Consider the following 26,930-nt stretch of genomic DNA (forward strand, 5'->3'; position numbering starts at 1 on the left):
GCTAGAGAAAGGGAATCGTATCCCAGCAGTGGGGTCTTGGCCACACCAAGACTGAGTCCTAGGAGAGAGGAAGCCAGGGACCCCAGGCTGACCCTCCTTCCTCACAGGTTTTGGGCTCAAGGTGCAGCCCAGACACTCGGCATCGTCCCTTCTACACACGGTATGCAACACGTCCCCCCGATTATTTTTAGGCACAAGTGGCCGTTTTAGAGGGCGGGTAGGGACCGGAGCATAGTGACAACTTCAGAGATGCTCGTGTACAATGCTTCGCGTGACTGCTGGCAGGCTGGACATCTTAGAGCAATGGGGAGCCACGGAGGGTGTGTGAGCAGGAGTCCAGATCTAAGCTGCGGGAAGAAAATTCCTCTAGGCCAGCCTGAGGGATTAAACTAGCCAGGGCATATTCACAATGCACGAGTTTTCCAGATTGCGAAGAGCTAGGACTCAAGGGCATCCGGGCTGAGCGCCAAGAGGAGAAGCCTTGGCTGCGGTCGCGGAGAAGCCGCCAGCCGGCTGCGTGCCAGCTGTCTGTCCCCAGTGAGGGCGACTGAAAAGGCCAGCAGCCAATTCCCCTGGCTGAAGCCAGCGGCGTCACAGCCACCCTGGGGCGCCCTCTACCAATGGCCAAGGCGAAGAACTACAACTCCCAGAAGACCGCGACAAAATGCCGTACGCACGCGCAGATTGAGGAGCCGACACTCGCTCTCCACCTGCTGGTCATTTCGGAGAACTACACTAAGGACAACACTTCTAGTTTATCATCATGCGCAGGCGTGGAACTACAGCTCCCGGAGTGCCTCGCGGCAACACATAGAACTACATTTCCCAGAAGGCATTGTCGCGGAGCCTACGGTCTAGGAACTGGCGGCGGCAGGAACATAGTGACCCGCCGCTAGACATGGCGTTCCTAGTCCGGAGTTTTGGGTCCCCCGCCTGCAGATCGGTGGCCCAGTTGGGTGACAGGTGAGTGCTCAGGGGGTACCTTGCTCCAGATCTGGAAACAAGGGTGACCCCTCGACTACCACGCGCACTTACGTAGCGCCTTTTGCATACAAGGTGTTTTGTTTACCCAGCACGTTACGAAGTTGAGGTTCAGAGAGGTTGAGCGACGCGCTGGGGTCACACAGCGTTCATTCTCATCGTTTCTCTGGTCCCACAGGTGGCTCCAACCCAGGGTCTGGATGGGGCTCCCGGACGCCTGGAGCTTCCCCTCCCTGCAGCAGGCCCGCGGCCGCACGCGCGGGAACGAGTACCAGCCTAGCAACATCAAGCGCAAGCACAAGCACGGCTGGATCCGCCGGCTGAGCACCCCGACCGGCGTGCAGGTCATCCTCCGCCGCATGCTGAAGGGCCGGAAGTCCCTGAGCCACTGAGGTCGGTCTCGGGCGCCCGCGGGGAATTGCCCGAGGGCGAGAAGTTGGGGGCCCGTCCCTTCGTAGGCTTTTGGAGTCTGAAGAATTCAGAACTTGCAGAGTCCCGGGGTCCCCGCGCCCTCCAGTCCACAGCGGTGGCGCCCCCTCCCTCCTGCGGTGTCTCGGCGGTTTCTGAAGGCGTCTTTGCCAGCCGGGCTCCTTGAAACATCGCACCACCCGCGGCGATTCCAGCCACTGGAGTATTACCGGCTCGCTAATAAACATTCACGTTTCTAGGCGCGTGAGTCCTTACAGTTCTGTGGGGGGGGGGGGATCTGGGGCCTCTGCTGTGAGGCGGGCAAGGCTTTAGCCCCGAGGATCCATGTCCCCACACAAAATGCTGGCTTCTGTTTGGCCTGATGTCCGGACGTGTAGCAACCGATTGTCCTTTTACTGTGTGCACTCCACAAACGCCTTTACATACTGAGCGTGTCACCAGCCCCCGGCTTGTCATGAAGGGACTCTGTCTGATGGGTAACGTGGATTTAGAGCCGTGCAGTTGGGACACACGGGAATCAGATCTGAAAGTGGAATCGTAGTGGCCACGGGACCCTGAAAGAGGATACGCGCTGACTTGGCTCTGACAACAGAGCAATCAGGGAAGGCTTCCTGGGAGAAGGGGCTGAATCTGCAGGAGGGATTGGTTAGGGGTGAGTACCCACACAGGTGGAAGAAGCCGGAATTTGGACCCCTCAGGTAGAGGGGTCCAAAACCTTGGTGTTGGAGCCAGACTGAGCTAGATCTGACTGATGTTGCACATCTGTCCCAGCAAACATGCAATGGAGGGCAAGAGGGTGAGGAGTTCAAGACCACCCACTCTCACATTTTTTAATTTTAGATTTTCTTATTTTTTATTTTGTGTATGCATTTTACTTGTGACTTAGTTTGGTTTCTACCAAAAGCAATCCCATCACAGCTCATAGTCCCATGGCTGAAGAATGTCAGGCAGGGTCCTCGAGGAAGGAGCTGATGCAGAGGCCATGGAGGGGTGCTGCTTACTAGCTTGCTCCTCTGGCTTGCTCAGCCTGCTTTATTATAGGACCCAGGACCACCAGCCCAGAGATGGCACCACCCACCATGGACTGAGCCCTCCCCATCATCAGAAACCAATAAAATACCCATAGACTGTTTGGGTGCTGAGATTGTAACCTAAGTCATCTGGAAGGGCACCACTGATGTACCTCACCAGCCCTGAGACTCTGACTTTTTAAAGAGTGGGAAAAAGACTCTGTCTTAGTCAGGGTTTCTGTTGCTGTGATAAACACCGTGACCAAAAAGCAAGTTGGGGAGGAAAGGGTTTATTTGGCTTACACTTCCACATCACTGCTCATCACTGAAGGAAGTCAGGACAGCAACTCACAGAGGACAGGCACCTGGAGGCAGGAGCTGATGCAGAGGCCATGGAGGGGTGCTGCTTACTGGCTTGCTCCTCTTGGTTTGCTCAGCTGCTTTCTTATAGCACCCAAGACCTCCAGCTCAGGGATGGCACTGCCTACAATGGGCTGGGCTGTCTTCATCAATCACTAATTAAAACATCTAGCTGGGGGGTAGTGGCACACACCTTTAATCCCAGCACACAGGAGCAGGCAGATCTCTGAGTTCAAGACCAACCTGTAGATGTAACTAACCGTCTTATTAAATAAACACAGAGCCGATTCAGAGAAGAAAGCCAAGAGGTCAGAGCTAAGAGCCTTACCCTTCCTGCTTCATCCAAGAGAGCTCTCCGAAAGGGGCCTACTTCCTGTGTGTTTGTCTTTAAATAGTCTTTCTGTTCTGCCTTCTCATTGGTTGTAAACCCAAACACGTGACTGCTTCATCACTGCCTGCCTGTAGAGACTTCCAGGTCTTTCTATGGTTGGGATTGAGATTAAAGGCGTGTGTCTCCAATGCTGGCTGTATCCTTTTACACACAGAGATCTACCTAGCTCTGTCTACCAAGTGCTGGGATTAAAGGCGTGCGCCACCACTGCCCACGCTCTTGCTATGGCTCTAATAGCTCTGACCCCCAGGCAACTTTATTTATTAACACACAATTAAAATCACATTTCAGTACAAATAAAATACCACCATACCAACCTGGTCTACAGAGGGAGATCCAGGACAACTAGCACTAGACAGAGAAACCCTGCCTCAAAAAAAAAAAAAAAAAAAAAGCAAAAGAAAATGCTTCACAGGCTTGCCTACAGCCCCATTGTATGGAAGGGTTTTCTCAATTGAGGCTCCCTAATCTCTGAGGATTCTAGCTTGTGCCAAGTTGACATAAACTATACAGTAGGTTCAGTGAGTAAAGTATTTTCGGGGCAACTTAAGCTGAGTTTAGATCCCTGTACCCACAAAAGGCCAGACACGTCTGTGGCCCCAGCACTGGGGAGTCAGAAGCAGGCAGACCCTGGGTCCAGCTCCAGGTTCAGTGAGAGACCCCATCACAAAATATGAATGGAAGACTGAGGCTGTAGCTTAGTTGGTAGATGGTTGCATGTATGGAGAGGCCCCGAGTTCCCTCCCAAGTACCCCATAAATCCTAGGGGCACACACCTGCAGTTCCAGCCTTTCAGAGGCAGGACGATCAGATCAAGATCATCCTCAGCTTACATAGCAAGGTAGGGCCAGCCTGGGCTACATGATAAAGGAGGGCCAGTGAGATGGCTCAGCAGGGAAAGCGGTTGCTGGTCTAGCCTGGGGACCTGAGTTGATTCTAGAACCCATGTGAAGGTGGACAGAGTAAACCTGCTCCTCAGAGTTGTCCTCTGCCGTCCACACATTTATCATGCACACACAGTTATAATAAAATGTAATAAACAGATCAGTAAGTAAGCTGGAGAGCCATGAAGACACACAGTGCCAAGCCTTGCGTGCATATGCGCATGCATACATACACACACACACACACACACACACACACCACAAAAGCACAAGGTTTTAGTTTTGGTTTTGAATATAGTGAGCTGTCATTTCAAATTTAGTAGCTACTTCAGAGACCATATGAAAATTCAAGTTTGAAGGCCAGGTGGTGGGCGCAGAGCACACGTTTAATCACAGTACTGGGAGGCGGAGGCAGGCGGGTTCTATGAGTTCGAGGCCAGCCTGGTCTACAGCACGAGCTCCAGGACAGCCAGGGCTACACAGAGAAACCTTGTCTCAAGAAATACATGAAATTAGGCTGGCCAGACAGCTCCCCTAGTAAAAGTTTTTAGCAAAAGTTCTGTCATTAACAGGACATCTAAGAGAATGTGAGATTAAAGGCGTGCGCCGCTGCCACCACCTGGCTTTCAAACTGCCCGGCTTTTTACATTTTCTTAAATCCATGTTAGCTCTACCTAAAGGAACAAGAACTTCACACCTGCCTTCCCAGGAATTTAGGAAGCTGAGACAGGATTGCTGCATGTTCAAAGTCAGTCTGTATTATGAGATCATGGCGTGACCTCAAAAAATAAATAAATAAAAATCCGTAGGTTGAGATCCGGCGGAGGTGGCCGGGAGTTCAGTGGCCTCGTTATAGCGAGGCCCTCCAGGGACATCTTAGAAAAAGCCGAGCCAGACCCAGAACGAGAGAAGACCTGTGGGACCACGAGCGAGCTGTCAACTACAACTCCCAGGAGACTTCGCACGCAGTCTCCGCCCACTTCCGGATCGCAAGTCCCCTGCATCTCAAGTCCCGGGCGGGGTTTGCTCCTTCAACCTAACTCGACGGCGAAGGCGGGGTGAAGACCAATGGCAACGTGCGTGAGTATGGGCTGGCCAATAGGAGCGCGCCGGGCGCGGATGTCGCGAAGGGCGGGGCCGCCACACGGGCCAATGACGCGCGGCGCTGTCGCCATCGGCGTGAGCTGCGCGGCGGCTGGAAGTGGCTGTGCGGCCGCGACTGGGAAGGAGGCTGCGGCGGCGGTGGCGGCCGGGGCGGCGGAGGACGCGGACGATGGTGAGCGCGGCCGTGCGGCCTGCCTTTTCGCCCCGCATGGCGTCGCGGGGTCTCTCCACTGTCTCCCCGAGACCCTCCTTTCGACCCCCCCCTTGTCCCGGTCCCGCCCCTCGCGCTGACCTATGACCTCCGGCCCCTCCCCCGACCCCTCCGCGGGCTGCCACTCGACCCCACCCCGGCTCTTTCTGCGACCCCTGACCCTAGGTAGGCCTCCAGGCCTTGACAACTCTTTCATTTCCGGGTCGCGACTGTCTCTTGTTCCCCCCCTCCCCCCGGAAATCACTTGGGGTGTGGGGTGGGGTCCCCCGAGACCCCCGCTCCGGGCTGTTCCTCGGCGCGGCTCCTCCGGTTCCCGGCGTTTGAGGGGCGGGTCTGGGCAGCATGGCTGCGAGGGGGCTTGTCACCGTGTCGTGCAGGGCTTTGTCACCAAAGGAAGTGCGACATCGCGCCAGACCCGTTTCCCGGGTCCCCATCCCTCTCTCTCCGCCTCGAGCCCCCACTTGTCTTTAAAGAGGGAGCAGCTTTGTCTCACTGTTTGCACAATGAGGGTGCCCACCGCTTAGAATGGGACATGGGCAGCGGCTAGCACAGGGCCCGCCCACAGATGAGCTGAGGGACATCCTCCTCTTGCTGTCCCCCCCAGTCTTCAAGATAGGTGATCCCTGTGACCTGATGGGAGCCCCTAAACTTCTCATGGGTCGTGGTCCCCGTGGTTCTTTGGGATTGGGGCTCCTCCTCCCCGACCCAGGGTGATGGCCACACCTCAGGGTTGGGCAGGGGTGAGTCCAGACCCCAGATGCCAGCCCACACCCTGGAGAATAGGTAATGAGTCACACAGAAGAGTTCCTGGAAGGGGGGGAGACGTGGCTGTGGGGTCCCCGCTTCACCTCTGCAACCTCATTCTCCACACCAAGAATCTCCTCCTGCCACCCACCCTGCTTCTGAACCTGCCACCTCCCGGAGGCCCATTCCAGGCTCCTCCCTACCCCTTCCCATCTCAGGCCCTTGGCCACCTTTAATTCACCTAGAATCAGGGGTTTTTCAAAGACACTGTGTACACTTTCTAGCTTATAAAGCATCCGTGGGGCTCCCTGTGGTGAATCTCTTCCTGGCTTCCATTCAGGGGGCAGTGCCCTTCTTTGTGACCTCATCCCCACCTGCTCAGCTCTCCCCTCAGCAAGGCACACTGGGCTTGTTTTCACTTCCTCTGGCTCCCAAGGTCTTGCTGTCCCAGGACCTTTGCACCAGCTTCGCCTCTGCCATAGCATGTGGCCTCCTGGAGCATAGCTTCCCTTGACCCTGAAGGCCCGTGAGAGAGATGGCCCCTGTGTCTTGAGGCCGTGTTTGCCAGCTGACCTGAGGAGGTCCTGTCTTTTCTTTCAGAACTGCCCTGCCCTGAGGGACCTCTGTCCCCAGCTTTTGCCCTGCATGTCTCAGCTGCCACTCTGAGCTGTACTTGGAGATGGCAGGGTACTGCATGGGGGGGGGTGCACTGCATGGGGGGTGCACTGCATGGGGGGTGCACTGCATGGGGGCATGCAGCCTAGCTAGGAGGTCGCACCCAGGTCACTTAGCCAGCAGCAGGCCTGGATTTGGTGTGGGGTTGTGGGGTCTTCTCCGAGCTCTGCCTGGGCCCAGCCTGAGGCCTTAGGGAGACATGAGGTATGCTGCAGACATGCACTGCAGTATGGGGACAGCTCAGGCAAGTAGTTTGAGATAGAGGGAAACTTGTAGGGTATGTCCCAGATGGAGAAAGTTATGGCCACCACTTAGTGTGACAAGCCAGGGAGATGAGACAGGCCGAGATTACTTATTTGTTATTTTGAGACAGGGTGTCCCTGTGGACCTCCGGAGTGCCGGGGTGACAGTTGTGGGGACATAAGCAGGGCAGGCTCCCTTCTGCATGGCTGCCCCAGGGAAGCTCCCCTGAGCCCAGACTAGCCTGGCCTCTGCCACCAAGCCACACATAGAACCCTCTGGACTAATGGCCCCAAACACCTCGGTTCTTCTGTTTTGGAGTGCCCCCCACCCCAGTGTGTAGCAGTGGTCTGGCCAGGGAACCCTGGGGGGTTTGGGAGGGGGAGCACTGGAGCCCGCACCCTGGGTTGGTCAGGCGCAGCTCTTGGGACATTGAGCTGGCCCCAGAGCAGGAGCAGGGACGTTCCAGGCCAGCGGGGGGAGGGGGGAGGGGGGAGGGAGAATGGCCACTGATGCAGGCACCCCTGCTTCACTGGAAGGTCACCCAGGGGTCCAGACCTGAGCCTTAGGAATGTTCCAGGGAAGCAGTAACATGGGCCTGTGGCCATCTGTACAGGGCACACACAGTGACACCTCCCAGGGTTACACCCGGAGCCACAGACTTGTGCACTTTCATCCACTACCCCTCCCCAGCCCGAGTGACATTTGGAGAATGAACAAACATCCTGGCTGCCTCCCTGAGCTAGGCAAACTCAAGACACGGTTACCTGCCCCAGCAGCCGGCTCTCTCAGTGTGTTGTAGGATAGGCTCCCAGGCCATCAGCCCCTGTCCACCCCACCTGAGTGCAGGACGGTGGGCATGCACCACCAGCCCATCTTCTGAATAGTCTCTCGTTATTGCTTTCTTTCGTTTGTTTGTTTTTGATTTTTCAAGACAGGGTTTCCTCTATATAGCCCTGGAACTCAGAGATCCACCTGCCTCTGTGCTGGGATTGCTGTGGTTGTAGTTGTTGTGAGATAGGGTCCCACTTTGTGGCCCAGGCAACCCCCTGTGTTCGCCTGCTGGACATTGAGATGACGGGTGTGCATGCTGAAGTGTACTTAAACAGCTGCAGGCTGGAGATGGCCGCGCGTGGCGGTGGGACCACTGGAGGAAGGAGGGGTGCACACAGTGGACTCATCACCCTCCCGCACAGACATGCATAGCACAGTGGATACATGTAGAAAAATAACTTAATAGACAGGCAGCCTCAGGTTCCCTCTGGCCTGGTCACAGGTCATGTGAGACCCCTAGGAGGGCCCCTTGCCTCTCTGGCGCTGGAGCACAGGGCGGGTGGCAGCTCAGGTGTGCTCTCAGGCTGCATCAGAGGCCTCACACCCACCCCTGTCTCCAGGCAGACTTTCTGAAAGGCTTGCCGGTCTACAACAAGAGCAACTTCAGCAGGTTCCACGCGGACTCCGTGTGCAAGGCCTCGGTGAGTGTGGGGCTGGGGGTGGCATCACTGTCCTGAGGGTGAGGGTTGCCAGCTAACCCACCGCTCCCCGTTCACAGAACCGCCGTCCCTCAGTGTACCTGCCGACCCGAGAGTACCCGTCAGAACAAAGTGAGTACTGCAGCGCGTCGGCCTCCACGGCAGCTAGGAAGGGCCTGTGGAGGGGCAAGGCTGCCTGCGAGCAGACACCGTCTCTCCCTGGTGTCTGCAGGGGCTTGGGTGGCCCAGGCTATCTGCATAGCAAGACTGTAAGCTGGGACTGAGCTGGGAGGTAGAGCCCTGGGCTCCATTGTGAACCAGCGCTCTGGACAGGAGGAGGAGAAGTTTAAACCTGACTCTAGATCCTGGAATCCATGAGAAAGCCAGGCGCCTCAGCAGGGGTCTGTAATTGGAGTCCACCCCTATCAGGCAGGCCAGGGCCAGCGCCAGAGTTGATCTCTGGCCAAGGCAGGTGCGCACCCACACACATCCACATGCCCAGAAAGACCACAAGTCAAGGACTGTGGCCGTGGAAGTGGTGAAGGCAGTGGCCGTTCCGGGCCTGTGGGCAGTGATGTCCGGGCCATGGGCTGTGGCCTAGGAGAACAAGGGCCTGGTGCTTTAACGGCCAAGAAAGAATCTAGAAGCCAGATGTGGCGGTGGACACCTCTAATCCAAGCACTTGGGAGGCAGAGGCAGGTGGATTTCTGGGAGTTTGAGGCTGGTCTACAGAGCGAGTTCCAGGTCAGCCAGAGTTACATAGTAAGACCCTGTCTTAAAAGTTAACAAACCAGGGCTGGAGAGATGGTTCAGAGGTTAAGAGCACTGGCTGTTCGTCCAGAGGACCTGAGTTCAATTCCCAGCAACCACATGGTGGCTCACAGCCATCTGTAATGACGTCTGGCGCCCTCTTCTGGTGTGCAAGCATACACACAGAACACTGTATACATAATAAATAAAACCTTTTAAAAAAAATTAACAAACCAAAAACTCTGAAGTCCACAAGATGGCTCAGCAGGTAAGGTGCTGGCCACCGGGCATGGGAGCCTGACATGGTCCCCAGAAGCCACATGGTAGGAGGAGAGGACCGACTCCCACAGTTGTTCTCTGACCAGTGTGTGCACCCACCTAGCACAGATGAAAAGCAAGCAAGAGGCTGTGTAGACTGAGGGTTAGCATTGGCTCCTGCTGCAGGGGTCTGAGCCCAGGCCCCAGCGCCACAGCGGGCCTCACCAAGAGATCTGATGCCCTCTTGTGGCTTCCTGGGACACATGCATAACCCCACACACACACATACACAAATTTAAAATAATAAAAATAAATTCTTAAAGATAAAAAGAATCTAATTCGAGTGGTGCTGGTGCATACCTTTAATCCCAGCACTTAGGAGGCAGAGCCAGGTGGATCTCTGTGAGTTCGAGGCCAGCCTGGTCTACAGAGTGAGATCCAGGACAGGCTCCAAAGCTACATAGAGAAACCCTGTCTCGAAAAACAAACAAACAAACAAACTGAATCTGTCCTGGAAAGGAGCAAGACTGATGAGTAGTGCAGTTCCCTGGCATGAGCAAGGCCATGGTTCATCCTTAGCACCCAGACCTCACCGTAGCCTCATGTTTCTGTTGCCTCTGGTGTCTCACAGCATGGTGTTGTCTCAGATGAGCCCTGGGAGAATAGAGGAGACGGGAGGCTCCACAGCAGGGTGCTGGCCTGTGTCCTGAGCCTGGGCTCCAGCCTTGGCACCAAAATCAGGACAAAACCCAGCTGCTCCAAGCAGGCTGCCCGGGGAGGTCCTAGCCCAGGAGCCTGAGCATGGATTTCCCCGGATGGACCGCAGGGCAGCAGTGCCTGAGGGTGTGACTCGGAGCCGTGTGCTCAGGAGGGAAGCAGCGGTTTTCTCATACTTCTGATAGGGGTGCTGAGTTTGAACCCCAGAAAAAGGAGGCAGGCCTGGAGGCCAAGTGGAGGTCACAGCACCTCCATCTTTCTCATTCTCTCTTTTTGCTTCTCAGTCATTGTGACAGAAAAGACGAACATCCTCCTGCGGTACCTGCACCAGCAATGGGACAAAAAGGCAAGGTTCTTGGCAGGGGCTGGGGATGTTTGAGTGGGGCCATGAGAGTTGAATAGGAGTTCTTCAGGTGGCCAGTATTGGGGAGAAGTATTCCAGTGGGCATGCTCTTGCGGTCCTAGTGCTTGGGAGACTGAGGATGAACCCGGGGCATTCCTCACTGCGCAGCTAGCACCCAGTCGCCAGCCAAGTCTCTTGTTTTTGTCATTTTACTGTAATGGTGAAATGTATGTATGACAAAAAGTTCACCTGGCACGGTACATGCCCGTCACCCCAGCCCTCGGGAAGCTGATGGAGTGTTGGGGTCAGCTGACAGTACGAGACCGTGAATCTGTGTTTTTGAGACAGGTCTCATTGTGAGCCCAGGGTGGCCTTGTACTAACAGTGATCCTCCTGCATCGGACTCCCAAGTGATAGGTTACAGGCTTGTGCTGCCTCATCCAGCTTAGATACATACTGTGTAAAAAGTACCTTGCAGGGTGTACCCATGTGGCTGATGGCTCCTGTAGACCTTTGAGAAAGGGTCATGGGCTGAGCGTGGGGGGACGCAGAGACAAGAGGATCTTTTGAGTTTGAGGCCAGCCTGGTTTATATAGTTTCAGAACAGCCAGAGCTATATAGAGACCCTGTCTCAAAAAAACAAAAACAAAAAACAAACCCCACAAGGAGGGAGAAAGGACCATGCTATTGACTGTCCTCACTCCGGCCTCTCCCCCACCCCTCCAGAATGCCGCCAAGAAGAGAGACCAAGAGCAGGTAGAGGCGGAGGGCGAGAGCTCAGCGCCACCCCGCAAGGTGGCCAGGACTGACAGCCCCGACATGCCTGAGGACACCTAGACCCCATGCCGCGCCCCACGTCTGTCTGCTCTGTCCGCTCCCGCCCGCGTTGTGTAAGCGCAGCCCGCCTCCCACACCCAGCCCGCGCCTTCCAACCTCCAACCTCATAGGACCCGTGTATTTATTTTCCTTGAGTTTTTATTTATGCTGTAACTCGTGTCAAGCATTGGTTAAAGGGACATCAGGCCTAGCCGTGAGGTGTCGGTAGACGCTATTTTAAAGCACAGTGGTGTCCCCCACCGGCCACCCGCCAGAGACCACGTCGGGGTCCAGAGCCCAGGGCGGCCTGGCTTCCCAACACACCGAGCGGCCTTCGCGCTCCTTCCCACCCGCAGGCCGGCCGGGTCTCGGTGCCCGGATCCTCCCGGGTGCTTCCCGTGCCCGGGCCTCACTCTGAGCCTACGCCAGGGCAGGAGAGAGCTGGCCTTTCTGGATCTTTCTCTTAAGTCATTTTATCATGGACTAGCCCGTGCTCCGCGTCCACCCCAATAAAAGGATCTTTCCTACTCCACCTGGCGTCTCTGGTCCACACACCTCGGTTGGAGCCACTGGGACCTGAGTGGCCGGCGTGGGGCTGCCACACCTCCCTGCCCAGGGGTCCTTGGGGTCACATTTCGTTGGGAGACAGAGCCCAGGACAGTGCCCCAGGGCACTGGACATCATGTGGGAGGCTCACCAGCCAGGCTGGGACTGGTAGCATTAATCCGGGGAACACGGGTGGGGGGGGGGGGGGGGGGGGGGGGGGGGGGCTGAGGTGGCCACACTGTCCTGGGGGGTAGGGAAGCTGCCTGGGCTACAGTGGCCGTGTGCCCTCAGAGTGGCACAGCACACGCCGCAGGTGCGGAGTTGCGGGGTTCCTGCGCACAGGCTGGACCCTGCTTGTGGTCAAGGCCAAAGCGTGCATGTTCCCCGGCAGTTACCCGGCCGCGGCCCTGCCGACTCAGGCCAGTTCTGACCCTGGTAGCAGTTTAGCCTCCTCACACAGTGACTGGGCCCCGCAGCCATCCCCGTTAACCCTCGTGTGCCCTGCTCACTTTCATACACACACTGGGGTTTCTGCCACCCTCAGGCCGGGGTCCAAATTCTGCCTTCCCACGACACTGCCTTTGCTGTGCAGCCTCGGGAGTGCCACCTGGGGCTCCCAGTGCCCTGCAGGCTGGCCAGGGTGACCTCTGGTGCCAGATCTGCCCTGGGCACCCACCCCCACGCGTGCTCCATCCCTGTGCCCCATCTGGGGCGTTGGGTGCCATGTACGTGCATCTGGACCCAGGCCTGAGACTGCCACGCCGAGGGGTTCCCTGGGCCTTCTAGAGGCCTCATCCCGGGAGAACCAGGGTGCTCAGCCACCAGCTACGGGTCCCCCGAGGTCCCTCCACCGCTCTGACCTCGAGCACTGTTGAAATAGACTTTATTGCATTTCTGCCGTTTTACAAAAATATGACAAAATAAATTAAAAACAAATAAATAACCGCCCATCCTGTGTACTTTTCTGTACTGTGGGGTTCCGCTCGTGGCCCCCATCCTGGTCGAGGGGACGGCAGGGGCGTGGCGGGGCTAGTGGCGGGCTGCGGGCCAGCAGGCGGGCTGCGCGGGCCGCGCGGGGGCTTCCGCGGGGCCGGGGACGCGGGGCGGGTTGTCGCCGCAGCCCCAGGGCGCGTCCCAGCGCCAGCAGCCGGCGGGCGGCGAGGCGAGCCCTGCGGAGGGAGAGCGCGGTTCGCGGGGCCCCACGGTGCCCACGGCCCTCGCGACGCGCGCCCCGGTTAAGGCCTGTGACCTGCGTCCTCGGGCCGAGATTCGGGCTCGGCGGCCGCAGGCTCGTCCCCGGCGCTCCTGTGCGCGCGCGCGCCTCCCCCGGGGGCCCCGTTGGCCGCAGACTCGCGCGCCGTGAAGGCGAAGAGCTTCCCGGGCCGCGGCGGGGACGGGCCGCGCTCGGGCGCCTTGAGGAAGCGCAGGCTGAGGAAGGCGGGCAGGCGCGTGTCCGCGGGCGAGCGCGGCGGGGGCGCGCAGCCGGCGGGCGCGGGCGGCCGGGCCTGCAGCGGGATGATCTGCTTCAGCCGCAGCACCGGGCCGGGCGGCAGCAGCGCTCCGGGCCGTCGGGGCCGCTCGCCGCCCTTGGCCTTGGCCGCGCCGCGCTCCGCCGCGGGGTCGGGACCCGGGGCCTCCGCGCGCGCCTCCTCGCGGCCGCCCGCGTCGCGCTCCCGCCGCGCCTGCTGCTCCGCGTGCCGCTGCCGCTCCTCCTCCTCCCGCCGTCGCCGCTGCTGTTGCTGGAAGCGCTGCTGCGCCTGCCGCTCGTGCCGCTGCGGGGGAGACACGGCCTGAGCGCCCCGACACCTGACCTGGCCACCCGGTGCCCGAGGAGCTGGGAGAAGGCCAGGAAACGCTGGGTCCGCTGCTCAGAGAGCAGGGCGCGTGGGGGGCCGTAGGTAGACCTCCAACCCCCGCTTTCTCAAAGGAATCGCGTCCTCCCCTTCCCCTTTCTTTGTGTGTTTTTGAGACACGGTTTCATTGTGCAGCTGGAATTTAGAATTCTGAATCTTCCAGCCTCAACTTCCCAGGGCTGGGGTCACAGGTCTGAGCCACCACTCAGGGCCCCGTCAATATAAATTAATTAAAATTCTCTTTGGAACTGATGAGGATCAGCGGTGGGGCCCCAGCCTAGGATCCTTCAGTGAGGGGCTGGGGGCGTGGCTCAGGTGGAGTGACAGCCTAGGACCCTGGCTCCTGGTTGGAACACTTTCTTAGAGTCTTCCCTAGAAGGTGCAGCTCCTTAGCCTTTCGTGCAGTTTGCAGAGGAGTTTGGAAGAGGCGGACTGGCAATCTGAAGAATGAGCATTCTTGAAAGCTTGGAGCTTGTGCCGTCAAGAATCTAGACAACACCCGCTACTGTGAGCAGGAGGTACCCACAACGGATTGGCTCTAGGATCCACAAGTTTGGTACAACGGATGCTGTGCTCCCTTCTACAGTGGCACCCTGCTTTCTATCTGCTCCCCCCTTCCTGTAAACTTCAAATGTCCCTAAACGGGGCTAGAGAGACAGTTCAGCGGTAAAGAGTACTGGCTGCTCTTGCAGAGAACCCCAGTTTAGTCCCCAGCACCCTCGATGCAGCTCACAACCCTCTGTAACTCCAGTTCCAGTGGGTCTGACGCCCTCTACTGGTCTCCAAGGGCACTTCATGCACATGGTGCACATACGCATGCAGATAAAGTAAAATAAATCTTAAAAAAGAAAGTCTCTGGGTGACTCACTGGGAATACTGTGTGAACAGTTGTTCTGAGGGGACACTGTGCTCCATATCTGTGGTCCCAGCTAACTGAGAGTCTGGGGATGGAGCCCCAAGCCTGGGCTGCACAACAAGACCCACTAACAGAATACATAAAGAATTAAAAAAGAAAAAAACAGGTATGCCGCCGGTACATGCCTATCCTGCTTTGTTTTTTAAGAGAGCACAGCATGAAGCCCAGGCTGGCCTTGAACTCCTGATCCACCTGCCTCCACTCCGAGGTGCTGGGATGACAGTTGTGTCCTCCACACCCTATAAATACTGGGGACTTTCATGCAAGTTGGTGGGATCTCTGGGTGTAGAGCCTGAGGGTGGGGAGTTGGGCTGTGAAGAGCTTGTGCATGTTCACTAAGGACTCAGCCTGGAATTTATTCCCTCCTGAAACCACACTGGCCAGACCCCAGCCCTGTACCTTGAAGGCTTCCCGTCGCTGGTACTCCAGTTTGGCCATCTCCTCGGCCACCCAGCCCGGGATGTCAGGGATGGCCGCATGGATGAGGTACTTGACTAGCAAAGCCAAGTGCTGTGGGGGACAGAAAAGGGGGCTGCAGGCTCAGGGATGCCTGGCTTCTCCACCCAGCCCCCCCCCCCAGGCCCACCATCCCCACCTCTAGCACCACCACAGACACGATGGCCGCCTCTGGGCTCAGCCAGGGGAAGAGACGCTGCAGCTGGCCGCACTGGCCGATGAGGTAGCAGTTCACCACGATGGCCAGCACACCCATCGCCTCCATGACCTTCTGCAGAGGAGACAAGAGGTTCAGGGCTGGGTCGAGCCAGGGACTGCCATCCCCTCTGGGCCTCCCTGAGTGGCCCACCTGCCACTGGCCAATGCTCTCCACACGCTGTCCAAAGGGCCGCTGTAGGCCGGTGCATAGCTTGAAGGCGTCGCTTCGGATCTCAATCAGGTTGTTGACTAGGGCACACAGGGCAGCCAGTGGGAAGGCAGAGGAGAAGAGTACCACGTAGCCAAACTGCACAAACATCTCCTGGTAGTCCTGGAACGTGTCCTGAGGACAGGGGCTCCCATCAGGCTTGCACTGCCCCCTCAATTCATCCCACAAGGCGCAGGCTCCCTCCCCATCTCAGATTCTGCCTGCTCAAGTCCAAGGGCCACGACGGCCAGCGGGCTCTGGCGCTCACCACACCAGGGGTCCCATGTTCACCCTGACACATCCACTTGCAGACCTGCCTCCACCTTCACATCCAGTGTTGTGGAATATTATTTTAAGATGTGTTACACCTGTTTATGCTGTGGAGCATGTGTTTAATGATTCAAAGATGTGTTGTATCCTTTTATGTTGCATTTGTTTTAACTCTGTGAGGCTGTGTTACTTTGCTTGTCTAAAACACACAATGGTCTAATGAAAAGATGAATGGTCAATAGCAGGGCAGGAGAAAGGATAGGTGGGGCTGGCAGGCAGAGAGAATAAACACAAGGAAGAATCTGGGAAAAAGGAGTTCAAGGAACAAGAAAGGGAACGAGCAAGAAAACAAGGGGCCAGCCACCGAGGCACACAGCCAGACACCTAATAAGAAGGAAAGAAGATATACAAATAGAGAAAAGTAAAATCACAGAGGCAAAATGTAGACAGTTTTACTTTAAGAAAAGCTGACTAGAAACAAGCCAAGCTAAGACCAGGCATTTATAAGTAAGAATTAAGTCTCCACGTGTGATTTATTTGGGAGCTGGGGGAAAGGCTCCCCCTAAGGACCAAAGAGTAAAAACAACCAACAACAGTGCACCCCTGAGTGTAACAACAACAGTGCACCCCTGACTGTAACAACAACAACAGTGCACCCCTGACTGTAACAACAACAGTGCACCCCTGACTGTAACAACAACAGTGCACCCCTGACTGTAACAACAACAGTGCACCCCTGACTGTAACAACAACAGTGCACCCCTGACTGTAACAACAACAGTGTACCCCTGACTGTAACAACAACAACAGTGCACCCCTGACTGTAACAACAACAGTGTACCCCTGACTGTAACAACAACAACAGTGCACCCCTGACTGTAACAACAACAGTGCACCCCTGACTGTAACAACAACAGTGCACCCCTGACTGTAACAACAGTGCACCCCTGACTGTAAAAACAACAGTGCACCCCTGACTGTAACAACAACAGTGCACCCCTGAGTGTAACAACAACAGTGCACCCCTGACTGTAACAACAACAGTGCACCCCTGACTGTAACAACAACAGTGCACCCCTGACTGTAACAACAACAACAGTGCACCCCTGACTGTAACAACAACAGTGCACCCCTGACTGTAACAACAACAACAGTGCACTCCTGACTGTAACAACAACAGTGCACCCCTGACTGTAACAACAACAACAGTGCACTCCTGACTGTAACAACAACAGTGCACTCCTGACTGTAACAACAACAGTGCACCCCTGACTGTAACAACAACAGTGCACCCCTGACTGTAACAACAACAGTGCACCCCTGACTGTAACAACAACAGTGCACCCCTGACTGTAACAACAACAACAGTGCACTCCTGACTGTAACAACAACAGTGCACCCCTGACTGTAACAACAACAACAGTGCACCCCTGACTGTAACAACAACAGTGCACTCCTGACTGTAACAACAACAGTGCACCCCTGACTGTAACAACAACAGTGCACTCCTGACTGTAACAACAACAGTGCACCCCTGACTGTAACAACAACAGTGCACCCCTGAGTGTAACAACAACAGTGCACCCCTGACTGTAACAACAGTGCACCCCTGACTGTAACAACAACAGTGCACCCCTGACTGTAACAACAACAGTGCACCCCTGACTGTAACAACAACAGTGCACCCCTGACTGTAACAACAACAGTGCACCCCTGACTGTAACAACAACAGTGCACCCCTGACTGTAACAACAACAGTGCACCCCTGACTGTAACAACAACAGTGCACCCCTGACTGTAACAACAACAGTGCACCCCTGACTGTAACAACAACAGTGCACCCCTGACTGTAACAACAACAGTGCACCCCTGACTGTAACAACAACAGTGCACCCCTGACTGTAACAACAACAGTGCACCCCTGACTGTAACAACAACAGTGCACCCCTGACTGTAAGAACAACAGTGCACCCCTGACTGTAACAACAACAACAGTGCACCCCTGACTGTAACAACAACAGTGCACCCCTGAGTGTAACAACAACAGTGCACTCCTGACTGTAACAACAACAGTGCACCCCTGAGTGTAACAACAGTGCACCCCTGAGTGTAACAACAACAGTGCACCCCTGACTGTAACAACAACAGTGCACCCCTGACTGTAACAACAACAGTGCACCCCTGACTGTAACAACAACAGTGCACCCCTGACTGTAACAACAACAGTGCACCCCTGACTGTAACAACAACAGTGCACCCCTGACTGTAACAACAACAGTGCACCCCTGACTGTAACAACAACAGCGCACCCCTGACTGTAAGAACAGTGCACCCCGACCATGTTCTTTTTTGTGGCAGCGGCAGGAGTGCGAGGCTCTTTGTTTCTCTGCACACTTTGTACGGGTGCATGTTTGTAAACAGGAGGCCTGTGTGAGCTTGTCTGGACGCCAGGGGTGAACTGTGGATACCCTCCTCAGGCACTGTCCACCTGTCTTTTTGAGTGGGGTTCAGAGCACATATGTTGACATCAGAACACAACCGCTGGTAATCTGTTCTCTCCTTCCACCGAGGGCATGCCGTGGCTTGAACTGAGGTCTTCGAGGCTTTGTGGCAAGTGCCTTTACCAACTTAGCCATCTCAGTAGCCCTTATTTTCCTTGTGTATGTGTGAATTCCTGTGTGTCTGTGTGGCCAGAGACTAGAAGCTGGGGTTGGGTCCCTTGCAGCCAGAGTTAGCAGCTTTTGTACGTGGCTGATGTGGGCGCAGGAATCTGAGGATCAGCTCTTACCCGCTGAGCCAGGCTCCAGTCCTGTTTATTTATTGGTGTCTCTGTGTAGCCCTGGCTGTCCTGGAACTCGCTCTGTAGCCCAGGCTGGCCTCGAATTTACAGAGATCCTTCTGCCTCTGCCTCCCGAGTGCAGAGATTAAAAGCATGCGCCACCACCGCCCCACCTCCTGTTTATTTTTTTTTTAAGGGAGTGTCTCCTGTAGGCCAGGCTTGACCAGAACGTACTATAAATCAGAGGCTGACCTTGACCTTCTCATCTCCCTGCCTTCAACTCCTGGTGCTGGCAAGACCAGCATGCTTCACCATGCCGGGTTTATGTGGTGCTGGGGATGGAGCCCAGTGCTCTGTGCATGCTAGACAAGCACTCTAACTAAGCTATCAACACAGCCCTATTTAATTCTCTTTTGAGTTTCCTGTTGACCAGCCTGTCCTCTAACTCCCAACCTGGCGGTGGCTCCGCCCTCTCACCTCATACTTCTTCATGCAGCTCTCCAGCTCTGCCTGCGTGAGCTGCGGCGAATGCTCCTCCTCTGGCGGGTCGATCCAGGAGGACCTGTTGTGCCTCTGTCTCCCGGCCGTGTCGCCGGAGCCGGTCTCCGGGTCTCGACCTCCATCAGGACCCTGGTCTCGGCCCTCACCGCCCGCGCGACGGAGTAAGACCGTCGGGGGCTCTGGCCCGGGGCTGCCGGGAGGTCCCTCCGGCTCATCGTCTTCCTCAGCCAGCGTAAACACGCCAGGCTCCAGCCCTTTCTCCACCATGGTGGGGCTCCCCTCCTCCAGGAGACCGTCGGGGCCCGGGCCTGGCCTGCGCCGCCCTGCGCCCCGCTCGGCAAAGCTGACCTTCTTAAGGCGCAGCCCGCAGTCCAGGAGGCCGCCTTCCTCGCCCTCGTCCTCGTCGTCCTCGTCGTCCTCGTCGTCCTCGTCCTCATCCTCCTCCTCCTTGCCACCCCGAGTCCCATCTGGGACCTCTCCGCCTTCCCCTGCGGGCCTCCGCTCCACCACCACCGTCTCTTCCTCTTCCTCCGGCGCCCCGCAGCCTCCGCCCAGGCACCTGTGGCTCCCTGCTCCTCCCTCATCAGCCTGGGCCTCCAGGTGCCGTCGGGGGTCCGGGCGCAAGGGGTTCAGCAGGCCTAGCAGGGCCCGAGCCAGTTCCCCGACGGCGCGCAGACCCAGCTCCCCGCTGCCCAGCCTGCGGTACAGGTGCGGCTGCAGCACTTCGCGCACGTTCTGCAGCAGCTGCCGGGTGATGAGTAGAGTGGCCAGCATCTGCGGGCGGAAAGAGGCCGCGTGGGGCGAGCGGGGCCGGGCACCGCAGGGTCACACCCTCGAAGCCGCGCACGCCCTTCCAGGTGGCTCCTGCAGCACCCTGGACATGAGGCTGCAGCTCAGCCCCAATACAACTGCCACACGCGGTTGCGCAGTGCACGACGCAGACAACTTGCAGACTGGCCAGGAACCTCAGCGCAACTATCTCCACCCCGCCCAGGCATTGCCTAGGGCCCTGGGCGCCTCGGTGGGCCTTCCTCATCCTGCACCGGAGACCCTTTTGCGCATGCACCCTATGCTCGCCGTGCCCCACCCGCAGCACAGCCACACTGCCCACACCGTGGGGAGGCTCGCCACCTGCCCGTACTTTGGCCCGGGCCGCGAGCAGGAAACCCCGGAGGGACAGGAGGAGCAGGCGCAACCGCAGGGCCACGAGCGGGACCAGCGCCGCCCGCAGCTGCCGCTCGAGGCTCTGGGTCAGGGACAGGAGTAGCAGGAGCTGTGGAGGGACCAACGGGACAGGTGGACGGACAGATGGGAGAGGGGAACGACGGGCAGAGAGAGGACACACGGACAGACGGACAAAAAGGAGAGAAGGATGGAGGGGTGGGGGAGGGGCTGGAGAGCCCTGGACCCCTTGCACGGGTCCATCCCCAGGGGGCCAGGGTGCTGCCCCTGGGGCGCTGGGCAGGCCCTCACCTCTTTCAGGCGGTCCATGTCTTTGAGGTAGAAGCCGATGTAGAACAGACTCAGGTAGGAGTTGACAAACTGGAACTGGGGGGCAGGCGGCCGGGGTCATCCTGCAGCCCCGCCTCACGGGTCACCCAACCCTCTCTCCCATCCTCCTAGCCTCTTTGGACATGCATGTTCACTCACCAAGACGACTTTGATGATAAGGTGCCTCTCGTAAGCGCTCTCTAGCCGGTAATTCTCTAGGGGCCGAGGAGGTGAGTGAGGTGCCACCCTGCTCCTCCCGAGGGCTATGGGGGTCCCCGGGAAGGTGAGGACCTCCCCTGGCTGCACATACCCATGTCGTTGAGCCACACGGCTAACTTCTTGTAGCCCTCGGCGCTCACGCTGACCAGCAGGGCCAGCATGACCTTGGGCAGAAATCGAACCAGGCGGGGCAGACCCTTGACACTCAGGACCAGCTCCTAAAAGGGACAGGACAAGGCAGGGGGCTCAGCCTAGTGAAGCTAAGCCTAGTGAAGCTAGGCCTGGTGCTCGGCGGGCAGAGGCTAGGGCAAGGGCGGGGGCTGTGGGGTCACCTGCAGCTGGAAGCAGCCGAGCATCAGTACAAAGACGCAGACAAGACAGGCCAGGCACAGAGGCAGGCTGACGAGCAGCTGGAAGAGCAATCGCTTCCAGGGCGGGTAGTAGAACTCCTCAGCCTGAGTGATGGGGCTGATGCGACGGATGCCCTGGCAGACAGCAGAAAGGGTAGTGTATGTGCCCAGGGGCCACACCCCGTCCTAGGAGCCCAGTTTCCCTCGGCCAAGCCTTTTCTCTCACAAGAGACACTCCTCGGTGCACCCTTCTCAAACCTCAAATCCACCGCCTTCAAGGTGCACACGCGCACCAGTGCCCTCTACAACCTTGTCTGAATGTTGAGCCTCAGCTCCAGACTGACCCTGAACTGGGGTCGTGGCTCCTCCACAGCTTCCCCAGGTGAGTCTAGTGTCCCCCACTTGTAAGCTAGCTCTGTTCCCCGCCGTTTCCACTCCTCCAAGAACAGTGTTGACCAGATCACGTTGAAGAGAGCGAAGACAACACAGGAAACATCCCGGCTTGTCTGCAGGTGACAGAGGAGAGCCAAGTCAATGACACAGCCAGCTTTTGGAGGAAGCTAGGCCACCCCCAATCCTGGCCCAGTACCTGATCCGCCTCAGTGAATGTATACAGAACAGAGCCAAAGACAGCAGGGTAAACCATTGCCGACGTGTAGAAGCCCAGCCAGGCAAAATACATGGCGATCTTCACCCCAAAGTAGTCACAGATGTCATCTGCCAGGGGACAAGAGAGTCTGGGTCACCTCCAAGTGTCACCTGGGACCCCAGCCCACTCCTCAGCCACTGAGCCACACCTAAAGGCTGGTTTTCACACACGGCCTGCACCCAGGACTTCATGAGACGATTCAGAATGCGCTGCTCGTGGACCGGAAACACCTGCTGTATGATGCCTCGGGCAGCCAGCTCCGGGACTGCAGGAGGAGGAGTGAAAATGACCTCTGCCCCTGCACCATGTGACCAGCCCGGGCAGCCCACCTTGGCTGGAACCAATGTCACAGCTTTTTGCCTGTTCTGAAGCCCATAGGAGGCTGGAAATGTGGTTGGGTTGGTAGAGTGCTTGCTTAGCATACACAAAAGCCTGGGTTCCATCCCCAGCATGGCGTAAGCCGGGTGTGGTGGCCCACGCACTGGGGAGGTGGATTTGGGAGGAGCGGGGATGGCCGGGAACTAAGAGGGTTTCAAGAGTCTCACTAGGTAGTCCAGGCTGATCTTGAACTAACAGGCTCTCTGCCTCAGCCTCCCAAGGGCTGGGAGAGCACAGGCATGTATGTTCCCACCGTGCCCGTCAGGTGCATTTTTAGAATTTAACCCCCGTTTCTGGCCCTGATTGTCTAAAAAATGACAGGCTGGTGTAGAAAAGTGAACCTGTGAGAACTGGTTTCCTAATGGGCCTCACCACCTAGGACATGGGTGCTGTCCGCGGTCCTGCCCTCACCTTCCCAGGGACCTACGGAAAAGCCTCACCTGGACCGCCTCTCCCGTCCTGGCACCAGGTGCCCGGCGGAGGCCACGCCCACTGGGTTCACTGGCTGCCCAACTCGTTCCTAGCCTCTGATTGGTTTTGCCCGTAAGCTCCGCCCTCCTACACTATTTCGAACAGACACGCCCAGCTCTCCGCAGGTAATTGGATGGCGGGCTCGCCCTGCTCACTGATTGGCTGGTCCTCCAAGAAGCGCACGTTGTGCAGCGCCTCCCCCTGCTTGGCCCGTAGGTTCTGCAACCAGAAGCGGATGATGCTCTGCCGCTCCTGTGGGGAGACAGGTGTGAGCTTGGCACGCGGGGCGGTGGGCACAGAGACATGGGCGCAGGGCGGTCACCTGCGAAGTAAAGAAGCGCAGCTCGCTCTCCACGTTCTCGTAGATGAAGTCCTCTTCGCAGGAGAAGCTGCGGGTGCCCCCGCCAAACTCGGCCTTCACTGCCTTACGCAGACCCAGCTCGTCGGCCCCTCGGAGCAGGCTGTGGGCAGGACAGGGCATAGAGGGTTCACCGTGGGACCCCGGCTCACCATCCCCAAGCTAAGGACGATTCACGAGCCACATCTTGGGACAAACGAATGGTTGGCACAGTTGGCCCTCAGCGGGGCAGGGAGCCGGGCGACAAGGGGACTCGCCTCTCATATGTGGCTGTGACGAAGAAGGCATAGGCACGCGTGTGGCGGTGGTGGCGAACTTGCACAATCAGCTCGGGGATGCCCACTCGGATGTGATTCAGCAGCCACAGCAGCGTGTGGTCATCAGTGGTGTCTGCCAAGGGGCACAGGGGCCAATGGGTCTGTCCTCGAGAGGACATTTCGGCCAAAGCGGCAGAGGCTGCCTCTGGGCCCAGGGCAGGCAGGTGTGCATACCTGGGAAGGTCATGAGCACGTCACAGTCCTCGGTAGGCACCGTCTTCATCCATGCCTTGTGGGACACCAGGTAGCGGCCAGCCTGCAGGAGCCTCTTCCCAAATAGTTTATCTATGGGCAGCGTGGTAGGTCGGGCTGAGATCAGGCCTCTCCGGGCACTGACTGGCCCTCATCAAAGCTCTCCAGGGCCGGGCACCCGCAGCCCGGGCTTGTTCTCCTCTCTCCACGTCCCCTGCACCAGCCAGGCCCTTCCCCCTAGGTCCTGCCTTAGAAATCTTACTCATGGTTGAGGCCCAGCTCCGCCTCCCAAACCACAATCAGTGGGGTGCCCACAAGCAACCTTGAGCGCTTTACGGTATGACAGAGCGGTCCTCAAAGCAGCCGCACGAACAGAGTAAAATCCTTAACCCCATTTCGCAGGTCACCAAATTGAGGCCCAGAGAGTGTACCCAGGCGCTCAAGGTCACCTAACCAAGGTGGGATTCGAACTCAGGACCGTGGGAGTTCATATCACCCTGTTTCCTGTGCTGGGAGTCTCCAAATGGCAGGGCTCACTCCAGCCGAGCTGGGGCCGTCAGAGGGGCGTGTCCACGTCCCCGCACCGAGGACCCCCCAGTGCAGACGCACCGCTCCAACCCCGCGCGCTGAGCCGCAGCCGCAGCGCCACGAGGAGCGGCCCCTGGGCCACATGCCAGGCTCTGGATGTGTGACCCCGATCGGCGTCCCCTGCAGCCCCGGGGCGCACCCGTGCACCTGTCCGGTGCCACCCGCAGTTCACGTACCCAGGACTCCAGACGCAGGCGCCGCAGGCTCGCCCTCGGGCGGGGGCCTCTTCCCCCGCTCCCCCTCCAGGGTCGTGCCCCCGGCGCCCGAGGCCGCCTCGGCCATGGCGAGGACAGGGCAGGTCAGGGGCTGCGGGACGCCCGGGCGCCGGGGGGAAGCGGGCTCATGGGGACCCGAGTGGCACCACCGAGCGCGCGGGAGGAGGAGGAGACAAAGGCCTCTCTCGCCCGCCCGCGCCGCGCGCCGTCCCTGCGCTTCACTTGCTTGTCGTCCCCGCCCGAGCCAAACCTCGATTCTTCTTCCCAGCCCGCGCGCGTCACTCTCAGTCCCTCAGTCCCGCCCGCCTCGCCTCTGCTTCCCGTCCCCGCCCGTGTTGTTTTCTGCGCTCCCTTGCCGCCCGCCCACTTGGATCTGTGGTGTTTGTTCCCGCCCGCACTGAGAAGGTGTCTCCTCCACCTTCACCGCCCTTCAGCCTCAGTTTACCCATCTGCAAAGTACAGAGTTCAAGTGGTGTGGAATCTGAGCTGGCCGTGATTTCCTTACTGCAGGATGTGTAAGAGGGAGGGCCTGGTTGGGCGACATTTCCAGGAACAATACCTCAACTACCCCACCAAGGGTGTGGGTAAGGGTAGCAGGTCCAGCCTGCCCCAGGGCATTTGCCTAAAACATTGCTTCGCGCCCCCTGCACCCACGCAACCCTTATTATCTTTACAATGTAGCCTCCACAAAGGATCTGGATACAGGTGCCAAGGTTACCAAATAAACATGGTCCCAAGCCTGCAAAAAACGGCTCAGTGCGTAAAGGCGCTTGCTGCCGAGTGTGACGTCCTGAGTTCAAGTCCGTGATTCCCGTGGTGGAGAGCCGACGCTCACAAGTGCACCCCTGCGCGCGCCGCCTCACACAGGGGTGATGGAGTAAGTAGTCCGGCCAAGGGCTGAGGTGTAGATGGGCAGCACAGACTGGCCTAGCACGCACAAGGCTTTGCGTTCCGTCTCCAGCGTGGCGGGATGGGGACCGCAGGATGACACGGTCGGTAGATCCCTGACCTGGCTGGCACGGAGCTCCCAGCCCTGCACTCAGGAGGCAGAAAGATCCGTATTTCAAAGCGATCGATCCTCAGCTACATAGCAAGTTCATGGCCACTCTGAGCTATCCGGGACCCTGTCTCAAGAAAGGGTGGACCGGGGCTGGAGCGATGGCCCCGCACTTGGCCTCTTCCGGAGGACTAGAGTTCGGTTCCCGCACCCTGTAACTCCAGCTCCAGGGGATATGACAACCTCTCCCGGCCTGACACCTGACCCAGACAGTACACACCCGTAAATAAAAATAAATTTTAAAAAAAAAATCGTAAAAAATAAGCCCACTGGCCGGATGGTGGCACCCTCCTTTAATCGGGAGGCAGAGACAGGCGGATCTCTGAGTTCGAGGCCAGCCTGTTCCGCACAGGGAGTTCCAGTATGTTACACCGAGAAACCCTGTCGTGAAAAACCCAAAAAGAAAAAGAAACACGGCTTGTCTGAAACTCGTGTGAGTGTGTGTGTGTGTGTGTGTGTGTGTGTGTGTGTGTGTGTGGAGGGGGGTGTGAGCCCAGGGAAGTCCAGCTTGCTGGGGAAATGCTCTTCCAGAAGCCGAGCCTCCGGCTCTAGGCGGCCTCCCTTTTTTCTGAGCCCTCGACTTTTAAAAAAGAAACATTGGCTTGTTTGTGAGGTCATGAGTGCTATGGCAAGTGTGTGGAGGTCAGCAGACAACTTGAGGGAATGGATCCTCTCCCTCCACCACGTGGATCAGGGGGATTGAACTCATCGCGGCAGGCTTAGCGGCAAGCGCCATAACCCACGGAGCCACCTCGCAGGGCCGGGTCTCCCAACTGCCCACAGTCCTGCGTGGCCCACTCTGAAGGACCGTGAGCCCAGGCTAGGCAGGGGCCCGGTCTGTAATGGGCATCTGCTGTAAACACGTTAAGATGGAACCACGGAGATGGACAACGTCCCCGCTCCTGTTTCACAGGATGCAAAGTGGGGCAGCTGGGGACCTGAGGGCTTGGCGACGGTAGCCTGCCCTCCCGCGTGTTCTTAAGGAGCCCGCCCGCGCGGAGCCAGAACCGCAGAATTAACTGCCAGGGCGCTCCCGCGGCCCCGCCCGCCCGATGCCTGGAATTCGAGCCTCCGCCTTCACCCCGCAATTCGGGGCTGTCCCGGGTTAACCTGAAGGTAACCCAGGGGGCCTTTCGGGGAGCCACCGGCACACTTCGGACCTGCGGCCGACCAGGGCCTCGGAGAGGGCGCGGAAGCCCGGGCTGGAGTGGAGCCGCCTGGAGGCCTTCCTGGAGGAGGAACCAGGCCTGGCAATGGCTCCTGGCTAAAAATGCTTGCCTAGGAGCTGCCGCTGGCAAAGCTGGAAGAGGGGGGAGCGGAGAGATCCAAAAAGGGCCAGGAAGAAACTTCCCAGAAAGTTGGGATCAGATTTTTTTCCCTGATTTGGGGCGTGGCTTTCCCCGGAACTCATCCCCTACTGTCATTAAGATGCTTTGAGCTTCCGGTCTGTACCTGGGCGCAGTCTCTCTCTCTCTCTCTCTCTCCCCCCCACCTCTCCCTCCCTCCCCCCCTCGTGTGGAGGTCAGTCGGCCC

The 26,930-nt window shown here is 57.9% G+C and overlaps 3 protein-coding genes across 6 annotated transcripts; 2 read left to right on the plus strand and 1 right to left on the minus strand.

Annotated features, from left to right (window-relative positions):
* Positions 1 to 831: 831 nt before the first annotated feature.
* Mrpl34 (mitochondrial ribosomal protein L34) lies at positions 832 to 1,650 on the plus strand. Its single transcript, XM_052752527.1, has 2 exons — positions 832 to 963; positions 1,160 to 1,650. Exons 1-2 carry the CDS (start codon positions 899 to 901, stop codon positions 1,371 to 1,373), a joined length of 279 nt encoding a protein of 92 aa, XP_052608487.1. The 5' UTR covers positions 832 to 898; the 3' UTR covers positions 1,374 to 1,650.
* Positions 1,651 to 5,159: 3,509 nt separating this feature from the next.
* Positions 5,160 to 11,917, plus strand: Dda1 (DET1 and DDB1 associated 1). 2 transcript variants are annotated; one of them, XM_052752525.1, is made up of 5 exons: positions 5,160 to 5,331; positions 8,428 to 8,504; positions 8,582 to 8,633; positions 10,511 to 10,572; positions 11,296 to 11,917. In XM_052752525.1, exons 1-5 carry the CDS (start codon positions 5,175 to 5,177, stop codon positions 11,404 to 11,406), a joined length of 459 nt encoding a protein of 152 aa, XP_052608485.1. In that variant the 5' UTR covers positions 5,160 to 5,174; the 3' UTR covers positions 11,407 to 11,917. The 2 variants fall into 2 exon arrangements, with proteins under 2 accessions (XP_052608485.1, XP_052608486.1); XM_052752526.1 differs by having other exon boundaries at positions 5,198 to 5,331; positions 8,424 to 8,504.
* An 880-nt stretch (positions 11,918 to 12,797) lies between these two features.
* Ano8 (anoctamin 8) lies at positions 12,798 to 24,620 on the minus strand. 3 transcript variants are annotated; one of them, XM_052752528.1, is made up of 18 exons: positions 24,302 to 24,620; positions 23,520 to 23,630; positions 23,286 to 23,418; positions 22,993 to 23,131; positions 22,826 to 22,922; positions 21,970 to 22,086; positions 21,762 to 21,889; positions 21,517 to 21,678; positions 21,155 to 21,307; positions 20,914 to 21,040; positions 20,763 to 20,818; positions 20,586 to 20,660; positions 20,254 to 20,385; positions 19,089 to 19,886; positions 15,506 to 15,697; positions 15,296 to 15,427; positions 15,100 to 15,210; positions 12,798 to 13,703 (listed from the first exon to the last, which is right to left on the minus strand). In XM_052752528.1, the coding sequence occupies exons 1-18, from the start codon at positions 24,405 to 24,407 to the stop codon at positions 13,167 to 13,169; spliced, it is 3,306 nt and encodes a 1,101-aa protein (XP_052608488.1). In that variant the 5' UTR covers positions 24,408 to 24,620; the 3' UTR covers positions 12,798 to 13,166. The 3 variants fall into 3 exon arrangements, with proteins under 3 accessions (XP_052608488.1, XP_052608489.1, XP_052608490.1); XM_052752529.1 differs by lacking the exon at positions 20,254 to 20,385 and having other exon boundaries at positions 24,302 to 24,619; XM_052752530.1 differs by lacking the exons at positions 20,254 to 20,385; positions 20,586 to 20,660.
* Between the last annotated feature and the right edge of the window lie 2,310 nt (positions 24,621 to 26,930).

Source organism: Peromyscus californicus, unplaced genomic scaffold (assembly GCF_007827085.1).
Source record: "Peromyscus californicus insignis strain IS unplaced genomic scaffold, ASM782708v3 Scaffold_23__1_contigs__length_62951481, whole genome shotgun sequence".
NCBI classification, from domain to species: domain Eukaryota; kingdom Metazoa; phylum Chordata; class Mammalia; order Rodentia; family Cricetidae; genus Peromyscus; species Peromyscus californicus.

Coding starts and splice junctions, on each gene's coding strand:
- Mrpl34 (XM_052752527.1), top strand. CDS start 899: ATGGCGTTCCTAGTCCGGAGTTTTGGGTCCCCCGCCTGCAGATCGGTG. Junction 964..1,159: donor GTGGCCCAGTTGGGTGACAG/GTGAGTGCTCAG, acceptor CTGGTCCCACAG/GTGGCTCCAACCCAGGGTCT.
- Dda1 (XM_052752525.1), top strand. CDS start 5,175: ATGTCGCGAAGGGCGGGGCCGCCACACGGGCCAATGACGCGCGGCGCT. Junction 5,332..8,427: donor GGCGGAGGACGCGGACGATG/GTGAGCGCGGCC, acceptor GTCTCCAGGCAG/ACTTTCTGAAAGGCTTGCCG. Junction 8,634..10,510: donor AGAGTACCCGTCAGAACAAA/GTGAGTACTGCA, acceptor TTTGCTTCTCAG/TCATTGTGACAGAAAAGACG.
- Ano8 (XM_052752528.1), bottom strand. CDS start 24,407: ATGGCCGAGGCGGCCTCGGGCGCCGGGGGCACGACCCTGGAGGGGGAG. Junction 23,419..23,519: donor CGTGCTCATGACCTTCCCAG/GTATGCACACCT, acceptor GCCCCTTGGCAG/ACACCACTGATGACCACACG. Junction 15,428..15,505: donor AGAGCATTGGCCAGTGGCAG/GTGGGCCACTCA, acceptor TCTCCTCTGCAG/AAGGTCATGGAGGCGATGGG.